This window comes from Sparus aurata, chromosome 5 (genome assembly GCF_900880675.1).
Source record: "Sparus aurata chromosome 5, fSpaAur1.1, whole genome shotgun sequence".
Lineage (NCBI taxonomy): Eukaryota > Metazoa > Chordata > Actinopteri > Spariformes > Sparidae > Sparus > Sparus aurata.
This window is the reverse complement of record NC_044191.1, coordinates 25,718,613-25,740,332: the sequence shown is the minus strand read 5'-3', so window position 1 is coordinate 25,740,332 and position 21,720 is coordinate 25,718,613. Positions and strand designations below refer to the sequence as shown.

General features: G+C 42.6%; 1 protein-coding gene across 1 annotated transcript in view; it reads right to left on the bottom strand.

The window, feature by feature from the left end:
* msh3 (mutS homolog 3 (E. coli)) overlaps positions 1 to 21,720 on the bottom strand; it is a 41,892-nt gene that overhangs the window by 1,848 nt on the left and 18,324 nt on the right. The window contains exons 20-23 of the mRNA XM_030417638.1: positions 21,241 to 21,398; positions 12,182 to 12,368; positions 769 to 901; positions 497 to 665 (exon numbers count right to left, since the gene is read on the bottom strand). Of these exons, the coding sequence (XP_030273498.1) occupies positions 497 to 665; positions 769 to 901; positions 12,182 to 12,368; positions 21,241 to 21,398 (647 nt within the window). The remainder of the gene's footprint in view (positions 1 to 496; positions 666 to 768; positions 902 to 12,181; positions 12,369 to 21,240; positions 21,399 to 21,720) is intronic.

Sequence of the window (21,720 nt, the reverse complement as noted above, 5' to 3'; positions counted from 1 at the left end):
AATGATAAAAAGGTAAAAATCCAAAAAGCAGAGAGCAAGATATTCTCACTTGTATTCCTTAATATGGATCAGGCTCCAATAAAAACGTGCTCCTTTATTACCCGTGATGCAACCTGATAGTGTTTATGAGTTAGGCTGTGCTCTGAAACCTAAAAATCACTTAAATGAGGCCAGACTGCGGAAAGCAACATTAACGCTGGATTTTTACTCCTAAAGATAAGATCACCGCCTTAGTGATGACTCACTTACAACAGTTGTAAAATCACGTGTCAGACTGTTACAAATGCTTGAACAGTGTTTTGGCATCTGATGAGCCTTTAAATTGACAAATCAATAATTCAAACTGAACTTCCTGGATTTCACTCCCCTACTAACACAGATTGCACAGTACCGCTGCAACGAAGACTGCCCAGCGTTGCTTTTTGATCTTAATGTGTAGAACTTGTGACATTCCCCTTCAGGAAATTGTCAGGATGTAACTGTGTGTTCGTTGTACCTCCTGGTGTTGACCAGGTTCTCCAGCTCTCTGGCTTTGCGCGCAGCTGTATGTAGTATGGAGTCTGGGATGTCAGCCAATCGGGCGACATTCAGGCCGTAGCTCCGCCCTGCAGCGCCTTCAGTTAACTGGTAGAGGAAAGTGATGAACTCTGGCTGAACATCTGCATCTGTCAACATATCACAGATGTTCAAAACTCAAGTGATTATGATCATTAACAAAACTTCCATGAGTCAAACCAACCAGAAGCACAGAAATGCACACAAACGTACCATCAGCGTCATCAGTGACATCAGGTTCATTGAGAAGGAAAGCCATGTGGTAGTTTGACACATGTTCAGGATACGCCCGCTCCAACTCACACAGAGGAGGGTAATGGGTCACAAACAGTGTGAGGGCTTTCACCTGAGGACAGGAAGGAGAGAATGAAGTGTGAACATCCAGGAAAACAGCAAACGGTCTGTGGCAGCTCTCCAGCATTTTACACCTGGCATCAAAATCCTACAGGGGGATTCTGCGATCTTTACACCTGAGCTCAATGTTCACATGTTGTGTTGTGTAAATGACCAGTAAGTACAAAAAAAAACAGTGGAGAACAAGACATTTTTCACATCTAACACCGGGAATTAAGAGATTATTTTGACCAAACCAGAGATGGTGAGTTGGTGAAGCAGTACAAAGATGGACCAAGATGGTTTCGGTATGTTTTATTTTGTTTCTATTGCGTGCGTTTACAATGACAATATCACTGTTTCTGTAAATGGAGTCTGGTGTATTTGGTGAGAGCGATGTAGCGTCTGTTTCTTGTTACACAAAAAGGATTTAACTCTAGCCATAAAGCACCATCTCTGCAGGAATCCTCTCTATAATGTTGTCAGATAGCTAGAACAGCAAAGTGTCTCAGTTGCAAAATCACACACTTTCTATGTTGGTTTGTTCACAACAACTGAGGCGATCCACTTGACCAATACCAAAGTAAGCACGAAAATATAGCTGTAGGCAGCCGGCAATAGAAGCTCATCACGTCTGTTGTTGGTGACAGTCCTGGGAGACGTTTGTCTGGTCGGTTAAAGTAAGAAAACACAGTACAGGCCGTGCAGTAATATGACTTGTGGAGACCCTCCACCTGCCATATTTGGGTCTACTGACAATATAACTACCACCTTCCCACCTACTCACCAGCTTTGCATGCTGCCTCTGACAAACGAGAGCCGATCAGTGTGCACGGAATGCAGACAAGAAACTCGAATAAAGGAAATGCAAAGACGTTGCAGTTATATCTATCATCACCTGTAAACATGTCACGATGCAAACCCCATCTGATGACCAGGTGTGTGAGAGGTCGTGTCGATAAAATAATGACCACATATGAAAATCAATGAACCAAAGTCAAACGAAACACGATGTCGAAACAAAGACATTATCATCAACAGGAAGAAGCCAAATCACAAAGTAAACACCAGCATGCTGACGCTCTCTCGATGACAGAAAATATTAACATGCGAAAAGTGAGCAAATGTAATGTTTACCAGTTTATGTTGGCGTGCTTAGTTTTGCTTGTTAGCACTGAACATAACGTACAGCTGAGACTGACAGGAACATCATTAGTTTCGGCATGACGACTGCTCCAGGTGAGAGGTTAAGGCATTAGTGGGACGTGAGGTTCTCTATTAAATTTCACAGTAATTCATAAAGTAGTTGTTTGTCGGGACATTTCACTCCAAACTCCAGATATCAACCCCTGAGTGCTGCTATAAAAGATGCAAGTCAGGGGATCACACACACACACACACACACACACACACACACACACACACACACACACACACACACACACACACACACACACACACACACACACACACACACACACACACACACGTCAGTGGAGAACCTGAACAATTGTTGCAGTCCACATATAGAGTACCGCAGGAATGAGTCCCAGAACTTGGAATTAAGTTTGCAGTTTTACACGTCTGGTTCCCTTTTCTCAAAGTTAATGGATTTTAGTTAGATGCCTGAGATAACATCTGTGGTTAACACAAGCTACAGAGATTTTCACATTTTTTTATCTGCATGCTGGTCCTGGTTAAAAGGCATTACACCGAACACCGAGACTCATCTACTAACTAGTCAGTCTTTACAGGCAGACTTCAGTTGCAAACTAATCTTACACCAACTCTACAACTTGTAGATTAATCAATAATTCTAGTGAAGTGTATACTAAAGTGTAGTAAGATGCTTAGCAATGGTGACACTGAAGTCATGACACTGCATCCTGTTTGTTTACCGCCGAGTTTTATAGCTTTTTAACCCCGAAGTGGTGTTCGTCTGTGAGGATTATCTTGCCGAATACAATGTGTAAGTATCATAAACTTGTGTTTGCCACAGATCTTATTTTTGTGCAATAATCCGTAACCAGGTGAAAAATCCCACAGGCTTCCTGTCGAGGGAACCCAGGCAACGCTAACTTCCAGGTAAATACATCATCGCCGCCGCTCTCTGTTAGATAAGTGGGTTCAAGATCCCCACAAGCGGTCGTGAGATTAATCTTAGTGGTCACCGGATAGAAGTCAGGAGATAATGAAAAACACAATTCTGCTGCACTGGATGAAGATAACATGTCTTGATGGGCATGCGGCCGGTGATGAGGGATCACAAGCAGATGTGGATTTGTAGTAAGGTTGGCAACAATTGTGGTAGATGTTGAGATATTTCAGTGAGTAAGTGGATATTTTGACCTGCTGGAGGCAGTGAAGGAAAAGTCAAAGTCACCAGGATGTCTCCTCAGGAGGCCATGAATGACTGTGCAAACTTTCAAGTATCTTCACCTCGATGACAACTACATGGTTAATATCTGATAAATATTTGGCTCCTGATTCTTTTGTACCAAATGTTTTTCTTTGTCCTTTTCCCTCTGTGAATATTAATCAAAGTTTGTTTTGGTTTTCACTATTTTTACGAAAAAGAGGAAAAAAAAGAAGAGAAAGACAAAGAGGAGAGATAAAGTAATACATATAACAAATGCTGCATTATGCAACACCATCTGTGTTACCACAACTCAGCAGAAGTTGAGGAACAAAGAGCAGAGCAGCTACTGTACTTTGTCCCAGTGTTACTTAACTGCCTCTGCACCCTGCAGTGTGCAGAGATAATCCACAGAGACACACTTTGGGAATATGACAGAACATATATACATACACATTTTATTATTTGATCCTCCCACAGTTAATTCATGGGTTTTGTTCTTCCTGTCACTCAAACATTTCTGTATCCTTTCACTCCGTCACTCCATTTTTCTGAATTCCACTGTAAACACCACACCCGGCTTTTCTGGCTCTGCGGGGAGATTGCGCAAAGTGAAGGCACTTCACCTGATCCCCGCTATTCTTTAATCTCTGTCAGGCCCGGGAGCCACCCAAAGGCCACATGATTGAACTCTGGCATTAAGTTTAAGACATGAAAATCCCAAAAAAAAAAAAAGTGTGTGGCGCATGCACTCACTCACTCAGCCTCTCTCTGAAATGCATGCACAAACATTTTACCTCTTAGTGCTGCACTCTCAGGACAGCTGCTGAGAGCTCTTCACTAAAACAAATGCATTTCCTTTTCCTGCTACTCATATGTAAATGTATGTGTGTGTGTGTGTGTGTGTGTGTGTATGTGTGAGGGGGGGACACATAAACACAAACACTGTGAAAATATCCTCCACATAGTAGAAAACAGCCTTGAAAATGTGACACACTTGTGAAACACGATAACTTCTGCTGAATTTTATCTTCCAAAAATTTATCATTAATAATCATTAAGTCACACGATGACAATCATGATACAATAATTATGTCCGAGCCCTCATGATGAAGCGGGCCCGGCTCTTACATCATCGCTGCAGACAGGCGGCTGCGGGACTCGGCCGGCTCCAGGATCAGCCCGCTTATCGCTCGGTCTAAGAAAGGTCACACGTCACTAGTAATAGTTCCCTCTGAAAGAGATGTGCAGGGTGACGCCCCCATGCTTCAAACAAAGACACACAGACCTGCACCTGCTGAAACACATGTACGACACGCTCACGCACACACACACGCACACACAGACAAGCTACCTCAGTCCCTCCTGTCCACCTACACTGAAAGGTAAAACAGAGCGTTGCAGATGGAGGCTGCAGCCTGGATAATGGTCTGATTAGGTGCTAATGGCAGCTCATTACCAGACCACCCGAGGGTGCGCTGACAGCCAGCCAAGCCAGCCTCTGGAGAGCTGGACGATCTGATGAAATCAGTGCTGAAACAATTAGTCAATTACTCGATTAGTCGATAATCAGGAAATAAAGCACAGGCTGTTTTGATCATCGCTGAAGTCATTATAAAGTAGAAATTCAAGCAATTGGCGGCACAGTTGGTTTGATTTCGCAGTTTTTAGGTTTCTTAACATTTCCTGTTCAAACATGAATCAAACATGAAATTTACTTTTTGGGCTGAAAGTTGAAAACATAGTAATGACTGATAATCGTCTATTAAAAGCTGATGTGGTGAACATGTTAGCATATTGTGGCTTATTTTTATGCTGTAGGCTTAAACTATATAATTTTTTCTTTTTTCTTTTTTTAAAAGAGAGGAGATGCGGGGAACACTCTCTCAGCCTCTCAGAGTAACATCCATAAATATCCACCCTTAACGAAAGCTTCAATCTGTGGTATGTTTACAAACAAACGGAGGAATGCTCGAAGCGGTCAGGCATTAAAGAGGCCGGCTCCAGATGGGAAAGGCTGTTCAGCTCACTCGATATGACGGTTCCAATAAAGCCGCACCAGCACGCCGCGGATAACACTTTCCCTGCCTCCTGTCACCTTGTCCACCCTCTTCTTCTCCCGTTATATTCCTCTGATAGGTGTTGAGCTCCACATTGGTGTCTGTTTCACACTACACCTGAGGAGCATCGCCGCTCTTCTCGGCTGATACGTTGTCAACATATCACAGGTGGGTGGCTGCATCCAGGTGTGCTTCCACTCACTGATCCTGTGGGAAAGGCTGGAGCTGTCTTTATGTGTTTTGACTCTCGTCTCTCCAATAAGAAACAAATCCAATTCTGACTTAACACCCTTTGTTTTCTCACCTCACAACTAACAAGACTCTGGCTGAGGTGAAGTGTGTGTGTGTGTGTGTGTGTGTGTGTGTGTGTGTGTGTGTGTGTGTGTGTGTTTGAAATAGAGAGAGACCGCCAGAGAGGATTTGGTGTAAATGCACGACGCATGTGTGTCACTGACCTCTGACTTTGGCTGCAAGTCAATCCTGTTTTCTAATTGGCTTAAAATTATTCGAGTCGGATCAGTGACAGGTGATTAGGTGATGACCTTTCCTTCAGGTCATGTTTGTCTTTTGTGTAAGAGGAGATACCTGGTATGTCAATGCCTCTGTGCTGAGATGTGCCAGTGTTTTAAGGCACCCAGCAAAGGAGCAGTAAGTGATGCAGAAACTGTTTGAATTCACATTTAATATATATCAATGATTTGTTTCATTCCCTTTGTTGCAACTATGAGCTATTATTGGTCTGTCAATATTTGCCTTTACAAGGTCTTGATCAGTGCAGTTTTGAGAAGAATGTGCAATACTTGTCATATCTGAAATTTATATGGGCACATATGGCAAATCAAGTGGGAACAGGGCGTTCTTAAACTAGTTGGCTGCTGGCATATAGATCCTGAAAAGGACAGATTTTGACCGTCTGATTCAGTGAACTCCAAACACAACATAGAATGATTAGCCAATCAACAGAAAATTAATCAAACTCAACAATTCTAATAATCAAAATAATTGTTAAAACTAGAATGGCACTCAGTAGCAGGCCCAACAGTCCCCTTTCATTCAATCAAGCCTAATGCAATATCACATAAAACTGATTTAAATCCGCTAAATCTGGATCTATATTTGGATCCCCATGAAACTGTACCGACTCATAAACACCAGCCACATAAATAGTCCCTGCGATATTAACGAAAATGTTGAAAAAAAAATGCCCTTTCCACGCAACAAAAAGTTAATGGGATATATTCTGAGCCGAGACACATCCTTCATCCAAGTTTTGTGTAGATCTGTTGAGTAGTTTTTAGTGTAATCCTGCTGACAAACCAACAACAAAGAACATAAGCTTTTTGGCTTATGTCAATTTGCTCCTTCAATTGTTTGATACGGTCATTAATGTAATATCTCTCTCTGTATATATCTGACAAAACAAGAAATTTCAAGTCATCATGTTGGAATCTGGAAAATGTATGATCCTATTTTTCACTATCCAACATTGTTTTAGAAAAAACGATTATTATTATTATTACTAGTGAATATTATAGTTGTAGCCTTTTTGGAAATCTTTCTGAAGTGGGTTTCACTGTTCCCCAAAGTCGAGCTTTATCAGTAATCCAAGTCAGTGGTATCCAATCTTCTTTTTTACCACCAAGAATTAACTGTAAATGTCAAAAGGTAAAAACACCAATATTTTTTGGGCTGTTTATACTCAAGTTCCTTCCATTAACTTGCAACCTTTCTGTTCCCCAAGACCCCTTTTTTTCTGGGCACCACACGTTAGGAACAACTACTCCAAACAATATGAGCTGAGAGGAAAAACAGACTTGCATCATGTGTCTGTGCTGTATAAGAGTGCAGTGCTGGCACAGAGCAGTGCAGGGTGCAGCGGAGCACATGTGGGTCTTCGTAGGAGCTTTGTGCATCAGCGCGAGCACATCAGGCTATTTACGCCCACGTCGAGCGATACATTCTACTGAAAATCTACCCATTAGTGTGCAGCCAAAAAGTCAGCTTTAGTGAGATCTACTTTTTTCTGTGAGTCTGTGTGTAAAGCTCGGCCTGATATTACAGCGCAGTATTAAAAATGCCAGCGCAGTCACATGCAGGTCTGAGTCACGCTACGAGTGGCCAGCGATGTGTAGCGCTGAGCATGGTGTGAAGCTAATGGCAGGACCTGCTGTCAGCGGGTGTTTCCAAGCGAGTCTGAGAGTGAGTAACGGCCACAGGACAGGATGTTATGAGGTACAGTTCACATCGCAGCTAACAGGGATTACATGTAGGGCAAACTTGTACCGACCAACAATGTGCTAATCGTGATTTCACCATAAAACCCAGCAACACTTCATTTTAGTGATCCTCTCCTCCGCTTTTCTTTCTCTCTTTCCCGCGTCAAGGCTGTCTCTCTTATTGAGTGATGTTATGAAACCCATCTACATTCTTAACTACCTCTCAGGTGAGTACCGGGGACAGGGAGAGGTGTGTTACTATAACAACTGAGTCAAAGGAGGAGTCGACTGACTTTTGATGTGAACAGTGAAGCCTGGTTAGGAGGAGGAGGAGGAGGATTGGGCAGAGGAGGAGGAGGACGAGTAGGAGGAAGAGGAGTGAACATAAAAGACTGTTGGTCTGCCTGCACTGAGGAGGCCTTTCGCTGTAAAGCATAACTTCTTTTGTGCTCTTTTGTTTGTCTTTCCTTTAATAGCAAGGCTTTTCAAACTAATCAATGCTGTTATACAACAGGTAGTTAGAGAGCTCCCTCCTCCTGCCAGCAGCAGCTCCCTGCTGCATTAGCTGCTACTTACACATTTTTACTTGACGTTTTCCAGCAGGATTACATAACCCCAAGATTCTGTCCAAAGATTAATGTGGAACCGGTAAAACATGAAAACTGGAAGGGGTTTGTCAAAGATAAATGTTTATTCATCTATATTTGAACAGTGGTAACTCGGGGCAAATTGGAGCCTTTGACTAAAGACTTGGAGAGTGGAAAATAAACAAATACCAGCTCTCATGGATTGGATAAAGTTCATAAGCTTTGATTAACCAGAAGGCAGCAGTACAGTAAGTGTGCTGTAATGGTAAAACTCCACAAGCCTCCGGTGGTATCAGTCACAGTGGACTCAAGTGGGAGCTGCACCCTGGGGCTCATCTTTGCCGTCTAAATCCAGAATCAGTGGTTTGTGTTATTCATGGACTGTCAGCCAAACAGCTGGCGGTGCGCTTATCGTCAAAACAACGTTCGTCAAGTGCGAGATTAACTACGCGCTCCCTTAGGTCACCGCGGACCATCTAAGTTGACAAATCCTTTCTTTCCAGAGAAGCTCCAGTCTGGAGGGCACTAATTCCCCCGTGAAAAACACACAACGGATAAAAACACAAGACCTGTACCACTCCAGTGTGTGTGTGTGTGTGTGTGTGTGTGTGTGTGTTGAACATCTAATTGGCCGGATGATATTCTAAAGCGTTCAACAAGCTGAATGAACCTCATCTTATCCAGGGTTGGACTGGTTCAATCCAATATCAGCATCACGTGCCATTTAGGGTTTCGGCCATCAATGCCATCGGCTATCGCCAATGACCAAAAATCATCGACTTCTGAGCCATCTACCATCGTAAGATTTAAAAAGGCGCATGTATCGGCGCGTGTATCCTTTCAGAGTTGTCGTAAGGAAAGACCTGGTGGCATTTGTGACATGTGAAAATTAAAGTTTGTTGCTGCTCAATGCACTGCAACATTCCGTTTCTGTATCCGGATTTTCTTTTTCTCTTCTCCACGGGACGCTGTTGGTCTATTTCCTTCAATTGTGCCGCTGTTGTTTAAGTTGTTATTTGTTTTTGTGATTTTATAGCTTAACTTCCCTCTTCATCACTAGATGGTTAACTTTGTTTCAAGGTAATGAGGCTGAAAACAGCTACGTTACGGAAGTGTGGTGACGAGATGAAGGCCCTTTTCAACCCGGCACAGGGTGCATGTGGGTATTGATGGCAAATCATTTTCTCAGTTTGGTGTGAGCAGTGGGTCAGAGCTACATAGGGAAACAGCATACACTACAATATAGAGTTGTAGAGTAACTGCTGCCTTATGGCAACTCTAAGGGGACACACTACCTCTAATCAGACACACTTAGTAGGGATGAGTTAAGACTCATTTTGGGTTGTGTTGTCCAATTTTAATCTCATCTTACAGCTCCGTCTTCACGAACAATATCTGGCTCTTTCACAAACGCTTTAAAGGCTTCTCTCTATTCACCAGTGAGTTGTTAACTTAAGTCTGTGTGTGGTTTAGTGTTCGGCACTGCATACTCAGGGTATCAAAGCATTTTGCTGCAAACAGATGTCTGTTGACGCTAGAAATGACGTTGATGGGAGGCCACATAAACAAAACTAGGGTCCAAATTAGACTAACAGGCGTCATAGCTGAGGCAGAACCTCAGAGTCAAATTCAGGTTCATCACTCCGAGCCATATCTTTTCCATTGTTACACAAACAATGATGAGTGGTGCTGCTTAACTACAATGCTTGATACAACAGGATTTAATTTTAAGTGTAGATTAATTGTTGTCATTTTATGTCTACTGTTAATGTAATCTTTGACAGCAAAGTTAATTATTCAACTTCACAATGCAAATGTAAATGTCACTTTTGATGAGCTTCAGGTTTCAAAAACAAGTCAGCTAAACTAATTAATCATTTTGGCTGTATCAGAAAGAATGAATAAATACATTTGAAATCACGCTATTTTTATGTATTTGATAGGGATGTCCCAATCAGGTTCTTTTTACCCCGATCCCGATCTGAGTCCTTTAATATTTAGTAAATGCTGATACTAAGTCCCAATCCAATACTTAGCCTTAGCTAATGTTTTCCTGAATAATACAGCTTCGTTAAGAAAAAAAGTGCCTGCATCCAAGCTGTTCCTTAAAAGTTTTTTTTATTTTGTTGAAACAAATATACTTTCATATGGCTCTTTCTCATTCTGCATATGCTATTACAACATTGGCCACCACCTTCCTTGCGTTAGCAGGTGAGTCTGTGACGCTGCACTGTGACAGCAGACCCTCGTGTACAGCCAGCTGAAGTGTGCGCGCGACGCAGCCCACGCTTGGTACCTACATATCATCCATTGCTTTTTTCATATTCCTTAGGTTGTCACGTAAAATGATGTGGACGCGTTGCTTGTCTATTTCACAAGCGTTCAGCATCTCCTCGATTGCCTGTTTTACATGCTCTGCTGTCTGAAACCCGCAAAACTAGTGCGCATACCGGCACGCTGTAACTCGAAAGTGGAGTCAACGTAATGTTAATGCCATTAACTTGATGGTACAGCATAACGAGGATTCAAAAACTCCAGGTGACGAAGAAAACCCTGATCCTCTACCATGGAGATGAGCTGGTTATCCAGAGCGATTCATTTATTACCTTCTCTGTAATATTGTATCGTACCAAATGAGTAGTATTAATGCAGCTCTTTTGTTACCCCCTCGTGAAACAGTAGTGGGAGTGGGAGTCTGCGTTCTGCCAAAAACTGTGCTCGTAATGGACATAATAAAAAAAAATATATATCAGACTTGGGTCCAAGTTCAAAATTGCCGATCCCCGATCAGTGGAAAAATGCCCATATCGGCCCCGATCCCGAACCTGCAGATCGGATCAGGACATCCCTAGTATTTGACATGCAATCCCACCACAGAGGTCTCATTTAACAGGCTAATTAGTAAACATCTAAAGAGAACAAGCAATTTGATATCAAATGGCGGAAAATACATTGAGTGAAAAGAGCGGAGTAAGTGAACAGCTGTTTATCCTAATTGATGCCACAACCTGCGCTGGATGATGCACACGTCAAAGTGCAACAATGAGCTTTCTGTGCACACGGTATCGATCTGATTGCTTAACACTAATTGGCACAAACGAGGTACACTTTGTACACCTCTCCGTAAGGAAACAACGGTTAACTTGCTATCGGTGACGGTATTGATAACTCGTCCTCTCAGGGCACTGCTCATCTGTCCCGTCAAAACGGAGATACGCAATATTGTGCAACACCCAAAGGGCTCCTGATAGTGCAAGTTCATGTAATCCCAGCAGAACACACACAAACACACACATACATACACACACACACACGTGGTCTGTCTCGCAGGAATAATGATTGCTTGGAGCTGAAAAACCACACATATCACCACCTTTGTCTCTTCTTCAGGGCATATGTACCAGTTCTTCTCCTCCGTCTGATTTGCTGGCTAAGATTGGACCTTCCTGCCTTCCGTACGCATTTAACGAAAGCTGACAAGAAGAAGCGGGAAACACATCGGTAATAACACATGATCCCTTGGCTGCTAAGGTGGACATTGAACAACATGTCAACAGCCTTGATATTGTGAGTGTTTAATGAGGATCAAATGAGGCCTGCCGCAGTCTAACATACATCCCTTGAACAATTAGGTATCTGGGGATCCATCTTTTTCTTTCCTTTGACTTTGCAGCCTGCTCTCTAACAGCATATCAACATCATAGATCAAGGCAGCTGCGTTCAGGAGCTGCTCTGCTGCTGCTGCGGCCTCTCCCGAGCCTCGTTTCTCTCTGCAAAACAAACCACTGCAGAGCGCAAAAGCACAAGCAGTCAAACACTTGCACGCACACACACACCTCTTTGAGAAGGCCATTAACTTGATGGTAAATGGGGCTGGCTTTGAGATCCAACAATTAAGGCGGATTTAGTGACAAGAATATGTGTGTGGTTGAATATAGCATAGATTTCAGCGACCACGCAAATCAAAAAGTCCCACCAGTGCCTTCCCTCTTATTGCTCATCTCCTTTTCTTTCCCTCTTTAAATATTTAGTCATCAGTTCAGAGTTTCCATTCACACACACACACACACTTACGTCTCTGATGAAGTACTCCAGGGTGGCATAAGCAATAGCGATCCCGTCATGGGTGCTTGTGCCCCGTCCAAGCTCATCAAGGATGACCAGCGAGCGTTCGGTGGCACAAGAGATGATCTCCGAGGCTTCAGTCAGCTCCTCCATGAACGTGCTGCGCCCTTTGTAGATGTTGTCTGAAGCCCCCATCCTGACAATGAATCAGACAGAGAAAAAAAAGGGGAGGTCAGGGGTCAAAAGTCGGGCAAGATCAGGTTTCACAATATGTTTGTGAGCTGTGTCAGATTAGGCAATCATGGTGTCATAAAGCGGTACAGCGATAAACAAAGAGGCACCGCAGACTGCAAGTCCAGCCCAACGGAATGCAAGGCAGTCCCTGTGTATCTGCTGCTTGGTCAACTGAGTCCCATTTGTCCAATGTCTTGGGCCGAAATATTAACATGTAGCCTTAAATCCAAGCTGTTGTAGCTTGGCTCTGATTCTGACTCTTTTCCTCTCCTCCCTGGGGGGTCCGGCCAGTCAGGTTGGATGGTCAAAAGTTGCCGTGGGCGTTGATGGTCTCAGTGTACACTGGTCTTCATCCAAAACCAGCTCTTCCTGTCCAATGCTAATGAATATATTTCCGTCATAGGTAATGCTTGTTTGAGCTATAACACCACAAAAAATAAGGAGTTTGACCCTTGCGCCCTTCTCAAAGTTACTACCCTCTGGACACCCTTGTGGCAAAAATGTACACGCAAAAAAAAAAAAACCTGCTTCAACTTCAAACACGCTCAAAACTACCAAACATTCAATATGTTTCAGGATTTCAGGACTTTAACCCTTTAAATGCAGGTTTAATTATTTAAATCATTAATTATTTAATCACAAAAAATGAATTATTTTCCATATAATAAGTAGTCGGTGGATGGGGCTTTGGTTGTGATTAGAGTCTTGGACCTGTCAAAGATTAGGAACAAAATTGATTTGATTGCATTAGTATTTTTTATGTAGTGTCAGATACTCCCTCTGGACACCTTCATGGACATTATTAATAATAATAATAATAATAATAATAATAATAATAATAATAATAATAACAATAATAATAATAATAATTAAAGCTGCAAGCAGCGTTGAACGGGCCCTCGCAGTCCACGCGCGTCGGAGCCTGCTGCCGTCGATGCATGCTGCCGCCGGGGCTTGCTGCCGTCGGGGCTTGCTCAAGCAACACCTTCCGCTGAGGAAGTCGTTGCTTTATAATTCGGTGGCCTGCTATTGTCGGTGTGAATAATGTACGCTGAAGTCAGAAAAATTGTGTGAACTGCTGCATAATTCCCCGGACAAAGACTGAGTCGATGGTCTGAAATTTTTTTTCCTCCGGTGAGGGAGGAGGGAGGAGCGAGACAACCGCATAAGTGATGATGATTGGCTCCCTAACATTGAGTGAGAGTTCTTAAGCCAATCAGTGGCAATGTTCGGTTTACACACAAGCCACACACGCACACAGCAGCCTCACACACTCAAACTAGCAGAGGGGAACTGCGGCTATGGCGAGTCCGGAGGGAAAGTTGATGTTTTCAAAATGGAAGTACAGACACTGTTTTAATCTCATTTGTCCACGTCCATTGTAAGCAACTCTGATCTAATGAAGCATCTCTAAAAGGCACACGCTTCTACAAAACTAACACTGGACAAAACTCTGTTGCTGACGCTGTTGATGATGATAGCAGGCCAGGTGTGGCTAACGTGTGCTTTAAAAACTGAATACATGCCCAATAGTTTGAGGTCTTCTGACTCTTTAAAAGTTAGAATGGTGTGTCTAGCTCAAAGTATGAGGGATAAGGAGAGGTTGAAGGTCGATGAGTTTTGAAGAGGACTTGAAGATTTCCCCATTTACTTTCCATTCAAAATGATTAGACTGCGACCAGAGCGCCATCTAAGGGCCGATTTGCACCAAATTTTACACAGACCATCAATAGGCGATACCACACAATTATGAACATTTATGTGATAATCGGATACTATTTTGTAAAAATATGCAAGATTGACTGTTTTCAACACAATATGCAGGAATTTGTCATTTTATATTTCAGGCATTTTAAGGCCTATCAAAATTCTTTTGATAACTTTTTGTCAGGAGGGTCCACAGATGCTTCACGCAAAGTTTGGTGCAAATCACTCAAATTACCTAGGAGGAGTTCGAAAAAGTAGGTTTTTCATTTGTCGCGATTTTGCAAATGGAAAGTTAGCGCGAAAGTGGGCGTGGCCTACACCAAACAATTCAGCTGAATGCAGGGAACTCATAGGGATGAGGTTTAATAATATGCAACATATTAAGTGGGAGTTATGAGCCAAAAACGCTTTTGCATCGAAAATAGCGCCACCTGGTGGTCATTTTCGGTGAGTGAGTCACAGGGGCCATTCTATAGCACCTTTATGAATTTCATTTCCATAAGTGTTATGGTGTGGGCACAGGGCCAATTATACAATTAAAGTGACGCCAGAGCGCCACCTAGTGGCGGATCGGTAAACCCTTTGTCAGATGTCCTCAGGAGGGCACTGACAATAAATGTACCAAGTTTCGTCTTATTCCGATGCACCGTTGTGGAGATATAAAATACATCAATTTAAAGAGCGCCACCTTGTGGTCATCGCCTAAAATTTTGCACAGGGCCTCAGGGGCTCATGGGGAAGTAGTATCCTGAGTTTCATGTCATTTGATCTGACTACTGTGGAAATATCCAACACTTCCTGTTTTGAGCCAAATCTGCAGGAATTTGTTATTTAATAACTTCAAAATTATTTATTTTAATTAGAATCCTTTAATAACTTTTTGTCAGGAGGGTCCAGAGATGCTGTGCGCCAAGTTTCGTGCAAATCGGTGAAATCGCCTGGGAGGAGTTCGAAAAAGTAGGTTTTCGACATTTTGCGACGTAGCGAAAAAAAACGGTAGGCGCAAATGGGCGTGGCCTATACCACCAGATTCAGCACAATCCAGTGAACGCGTGGATGTAAGGTTTTTGAACGTGCGATAAAGTATATGGGAGTTATTAGCCAAAACGCGCTTTCCTTAATAACAGCGCCACCTAGTGGTGGAAATTCAGGACGACAATAGATTATAAAATTTTTCGCCAGGTGTGACTTATATTCCAAGTTTGGTGAGTTTTGGGGTATGTTCAGGCAGTGAAAAATGCGATCATTTTGGACAAAGGAAAAAAAAAAGAATAAGAAAAATCAGAATAATCATTACAATTACAATAGGGACCTCGCAGGTTCCCTGCTCGGGCCCTAATAATGCATTTCATTTAAAGGCGCCTTTCAAAGCACTCAAGGCACAAAAATGCCTCATTGACTTCCATTACAGTACAAAACCATGCATTCTGTATTGTCAGCACTTCATTTTGAAGAAAAGTAGTGATATTTGACACAGAAAGAGCGCCATTTTCAAGATAAGCTATGCATTGAACCACATGTTGAGGAAAAGAAAATGATAAATATTACAATCTGTAAATAAATCCCCTAATAATTCTTGATCGTGGAATCATTTGTCAGGGGAGGATTTCTAGTCCTCAAATGACTTTGCCTAAAAGTTGAAGCCACTGAGATAGTTTACAAAGTGTTGTTGTTCTTCCAGAGAGTACAAAAACCACCCACAGACAGACACATAACGTGTTCCTCCTCTTCCTCCACGAGAACTATTTAAACACTAAGAAGAGACAAAGAGAGTGAAGTGGGAAAGGAGGGGTGTGAAGGAAGTGCGAGAGAGTTACTATAACACCCTGAAGTTCTTTTTTTAACTCAACAGAAGAAGAAAAAAATTGGGGCGGTGGGTGAAGGTGAAGTTGTGGAGGGGTTACAGTGGACCAGGTTTAATTTTAACCCCTCCGTATGTTTTGTACATATCAGTCTGAACACAAGGCCGCAACGTTACCCAGAGGCTGTGTTCAGTTCCCAACATCGTTCTGGTTTCTTTCCTCTTCTGATGCTGTCTCAGGTTAACTGACATTAATATTCAGCCATTTTCAAAATCCAACCAGGTTTTACTCTCCAATTATTCATGATTTATCCTCATTCCGCCTAAAGCATCTCAGCTTGAAAAACCAGCACATTAAAAATGTTTTACACATCTGCAGCACTCGTAGTGTTGTGCAACACAATGCACCATCAATTATTCATTAACCAAGCATCTACTTCCAAGTAATGACCATAAGTTCTCACAGACACAAAGGACATGCATCCTTCCCAATGCTGTTTGTATATGAACCTCATCAATAATAATACTTTTGAAAGCAAGACTTCGATGTGTGTCCAGCTGAGAGGCTGCTAAAACTATATGACCAAAAGTCCTGAATGTGAACAACTCCAAACAGCCAAATGTTGTTGAACATTCCGGTAACCTGCTGCTATCACAGCCTTCACTCATCTGTAAACCTGTAAATCGCTCAGACAAACAGACACGAGGTTTTCAACACAAAGAAAGAAAGAACCTAATGCATAACATATGCGGAATTTACAAGGGGGCGCAAATCATTTACAATTTGTCATAAACAGCATTTCACAAAGTTTCTAAAGTCTCTCCTAACTCATCAACCTATAAAACAGAGCTTTTCTAAAGGGATTTTGGGTAATTTCTCTCCCCCTGCATCTCCTTGCTGTTGGTGTTCAAGTTTGCCGTCTACTGCTGTGCAAACATTCTCCAATTGTTGTCCACTTTGTTTGTAACCATTAGATATGAGTTATGCTGGCCATTCAAACACATTTTCAGATTGAATTACAGCTGATCCATGTCAAAGTGGATAGATATTTACTGATTACAGACACAGTAAGACAACATGTTGAATTCTTCGCAAGCCTCAAAGCCAGTTTCAGAGCTCCTGTGATGTGCCAATCGACAACACTGACTCGTCTGATAAAACTCCAGCTGGGCCACAGATGCAACACCTCTCCGCTCGTCCGTGTTTCTCACCTCTAAATCTGTCTTTTCCTGTCCTGTCTGACCTTCAACATACTACCTATCAATGAACTGCGGACAACAGCCTCCAGCTCATGAGTTACTATGGTTACACCACACGCTATATGGTAGAGAGGTGTGTCAGACATGCTGCTGCATCACATTAGCCAATTTAATGTGTGTGTGTGTGCATGCCTTTAACTCTGGGGAAATTATACGATCCGATCTATAGTGCACGGCAGAAAGGACGGACGGAATCAGCTGAGAATGAAACATGTTGATCACACACTCCGGCTGTCCCCTGATGAGGGGATCGGCAGCAGACACACAGCAACACTCCGCCAGCTGGGTGTCCTGCTGCTCTCAATGAGTCTCTCCTTCCCGCCAAACAAACGGATTCTGAAAATAGAGTCAATCTTTTGTCACCTCGCAGTTCTCCAGAAAACACATTTCAAGCATTTCTCTGACACTCGTGGTTCCCTTGTTGCTCTCAGATTGTCCACTTGTCTTATTTTCTTTCATTTGCGTGACTATAACAAACGCAAACTCTGTCCGTTTGTCCCACTCACGATATCTCAAGAACACTTTGAGGGAATTTCTTCAAATTCGGCACAAACTTGCGTTGATTAGGTTTTTGTTTTCTTAGATTATGTTGGTCTCAATTCTAGTTTGTTCTTATTATCTTACACGGATACCAGATGACTGGAAACAACTTTGTTTAAGCTACAAGAAACTGAAGCCCAAATAGCAGCATGAAGCTACACAGGAGCCGGTCTTCTTGTCAAGGATTTGCACAGACAGAAGGTAAAGTGAGCGCTTAGTACAAAGCTTTTGTCAATCCGTAGTTTTCCCCTTAGATGTGTCCTACTGTACCATTTTGCATCATTTATTTTCCTGCAGAGTTACCTCCACACGTCGTGATGTAAACCTGCAGCTCCCATAGAACACCAAAGGCCCAACCAGCCTTGTGTGCCGCCTACAAGATGGCACAGATGCACCGCGGCACTATAAAAACTCAGAGGAACAAGTGAGTCGATTTAGGATACAATATTTTCCCAAATGCTCACATCGCTGCACAACACCCACCTACTGTAGGTGAGGATGTTACACAGGGACCAGTTGGCACACAAACAGGCAGCAACCTTTGTATGGTTTTCTGGATATAAGCCACACACACACACACACACACACACACACACACACACAAAAGTAAAAATCTCACTGCATTTTCTGATGGAAGGGGAGCTTGTGAAATACTTAAATAAAACAAGGCATAATCACTCTTTGGAGTCCATGGTCGATTAAAGGTCTCTTTCAAAACACAGATTTACATCCTGCTTCCTCTGCTGTTTCCATAACAACCATGAAGGGATGGAAGAATGTGCTCTATAACCTTCAGGACTCAATACTGATGATAAACACACACACGCACACACGCACACACGCACGCAAACACGCGCACACACACACACACACACACACACACACAGCAGCTGCATACGTGCACTTATACATCTGCCAGCTGCCTGGTAACGCGCGCGCGCGCACACACACACACACACACACACACACACGCGCGCGCACACACACACACACACACACGCACACACGCACACACACACACACACACAGGCTGCTGGCTTGCTCTGCTAAAGTCTGGGAAAGAACACACACATGCACGCACACACAAACACACACATACACACACAGAATTAGGCTCAAACCACTGTATGACATATTTGTTCAAATGCTGTAGCACAGCGATGTGAGCAGGAAAATAAAAGCAAGGTTCTGTGAGGCGACACGCTGCTTTAAACGAATCTTATTCACTCTGTCCTCATTGATAATCAATCATCGGGATCATTTCAGACAGGATATCCCATTAGACGCCTACGCACCATCTCATTACCCGCAACCCACAAAGCCTGCTTATTGCATTCTAGTAAAACTCACAGGCTCTCGCTCCATGTCTCCCTCTTGCTCATAAACAACGTTTCACACACACACGCACATGATAAATCAATTCCTACCACTGTGGCGATCAGCTTGACACAGCAGAGGGCATTGATTGAGCGTTTATTATCAAAACAAATTCTCCTCAGGATCCGACAGTCAGCGATAGAGAAAGGCCGAGCAGTCCAATTAGAAAAGGGATAGGACGACGGAGGTAACGAAGGAGGTGAGGAGAGGACAGCGGATACTGTGTGTGTGTGATTTCTCTGTGGACATCAACTAGCGCTCATTTTCTCAGAGAGAGAGAATATTAACCTCGGACCATGATCACAGACCTGATTAAACAACAGAGGGACTCACATATGCAATCACATGTGTGATTCTGTCGTGCTATACCTGCACCAGTTGCAACAGATCAGCTTAAACCGACTTTGACTCAGATTATATGTCCTCGTGCTCCTAAAAGTTGATTCCTCCTGGAGGAAGGAGATCAATTAGCTAAAAAAAAAAAAACTTTATAATGAGCGCAAATTGTTGATGACGGTTTGAAAATAATTGAGATACAGAAGACAGACATAGGAAGTTCTGATTATCTCAAAGTATCCTTTAGAATTAGCAAAACCTTTTTATTTTTACAAGACTATTTCTTTGTACCAGAGAAGCAAAAATTGTATTCTGCTTACAGGTCAGTTGAAGCATATTACAGATTCCTTCTGTCTTTACCTTTCACATTAAGAGTCCCATATATACCAGCTTAGATTGCATAAAGGTTTGTATGAGGGAGCTTAAACTTTACTAGATATGTATGTATGTATTAGTCTGTGTTTTATAACCAACATAAACTTGGATTTTCCATTAATAAATGTTGGTGTATGCTTTTATTTTTAGTTCTAGTTTTAAAAAAAAAAATCTAAATTGGCCATTTGATGCAGACCCAAATAAAAATCTGGATCGAGCAGATTTAAATATGTTTTATTTTATATTGGATTAGGTTTGATTGCATTAAACTGGACTGTAAGGCCTTGGCAGAGGTATGCAAAAAAAAGTAAAAACCTAAAGCAGACCTTTAAACACGCAGACACACACACACACACACACACACACACACACACACACACACACACACACACACACACACACACACACACACACCACACACACACACACACAGACATGGTATGCTGACAAGTCTCTGGCTCCTACTGGGTTAATACATAGGAACATGCTTAAATCCACAAAAAAAGACAATTACACACATCTGCAAGCCATTAGGTCTAATCACAGACTGCAGCAGAGGCAGGATAACAGAGACCATATACTGGCCTGTGTTCCACACTAATATGTAGTCATGACGGGAAACTAGATGCAGAGCATATTGCTACTCTCATCATAATGAGAATAATCATGAGCGAGGGGGAAAAAAAAAAAAGATCTTCTCCAACAAAGCCGTATTGTCTCTGAGTTCCTACGACGCCGTATCGTACTGAACCATGACAGAACAATACAGCCAGCCTTGTCAAACGACTCTTGTTCATCTCTTCCTCCTCCTGTGTGGTGGTGAGCAACACAATGGGATTAGAAGGGATTGGTCTGTCTGAGTGCCAGTCCTAGAAATACACTTCAGCATGTTGCAGATGAAAGAGGTGGCATAAGGTGAATGAATGAAATATTTCTGTTGGTGGGTTTAATTGCAGTAATAAGAAAGAATGTGCGGAGGTGACAGGTGATAGTTGTGCTCCGTCTGTGGTCATGGTCACTGTTCTCATCTGCCTGTTGATTGCGACGAGGCTAGAAAAAAAATCTGTCAATCAATAGAAAGAGAAAACTTTTACATAATGGACTAGGTATATCTAAAGCGATGGGCGCAGATTGAGCCCATCGATTATATCAATATGTATACATCTAAATATTTACAATCTTTATAATACAAAACTTAAATATGAATCCATTGCAATGATCATTTTTGGGCTCAGTGTGCAGGCACCTTTTATTTTCTTGAGATTGCTTTTGTGTTTTTGCACCTGAAGTGGTGTTGGGAACTGCCTACACCACACGCCTCAAGTCACTGATAAAAATGTGAAAATATGGTGATTGTTTCATTCCAGAAAGTCATCAAACCATGTCTGTTGCCATCTCTGATTGCAAGGGTGGATTCTCAATGTGCTTGTGTTCATACCTGGTGTAAATGCCATCCAGAATGCCCAGACGGGCCTCAGAGGCCGGGATGTAGGAGCCCATCTGAGCCATCACACAGATAAGGGCCACCTGGCGGATGTAAGAACTCTTACCCCCCATATTAGGACCAGTGATTATCATAGTTCTCCTGCCATCACCCTGAGGAGGAGGAAGAGGAGGGTTGGGGAGAGGAGAGGAGAGGAGAGGAGAGGAGAGGAGAGGAGTAAAATAACAGTGACAGAGACAGAAGGCGAACGAGGAGAGACAGAATAAGATATTTTCATGCTGTCCTGCACAGCTGAGGAGGTGGGTGGATTGAATGCTTGGCTTCTCTTCCTATTGGCTCGTGCTTCTGTTGCGAATATTAACCCACACCCACGCCAGCACTGAGCAAGGAAGTGTGTGTTGGTGTCATGCATGTCTGTATGTGTGTGCATCATGTGTGTATTTATGTGTGTCTTCACTGTTGCAATTTTGTTTC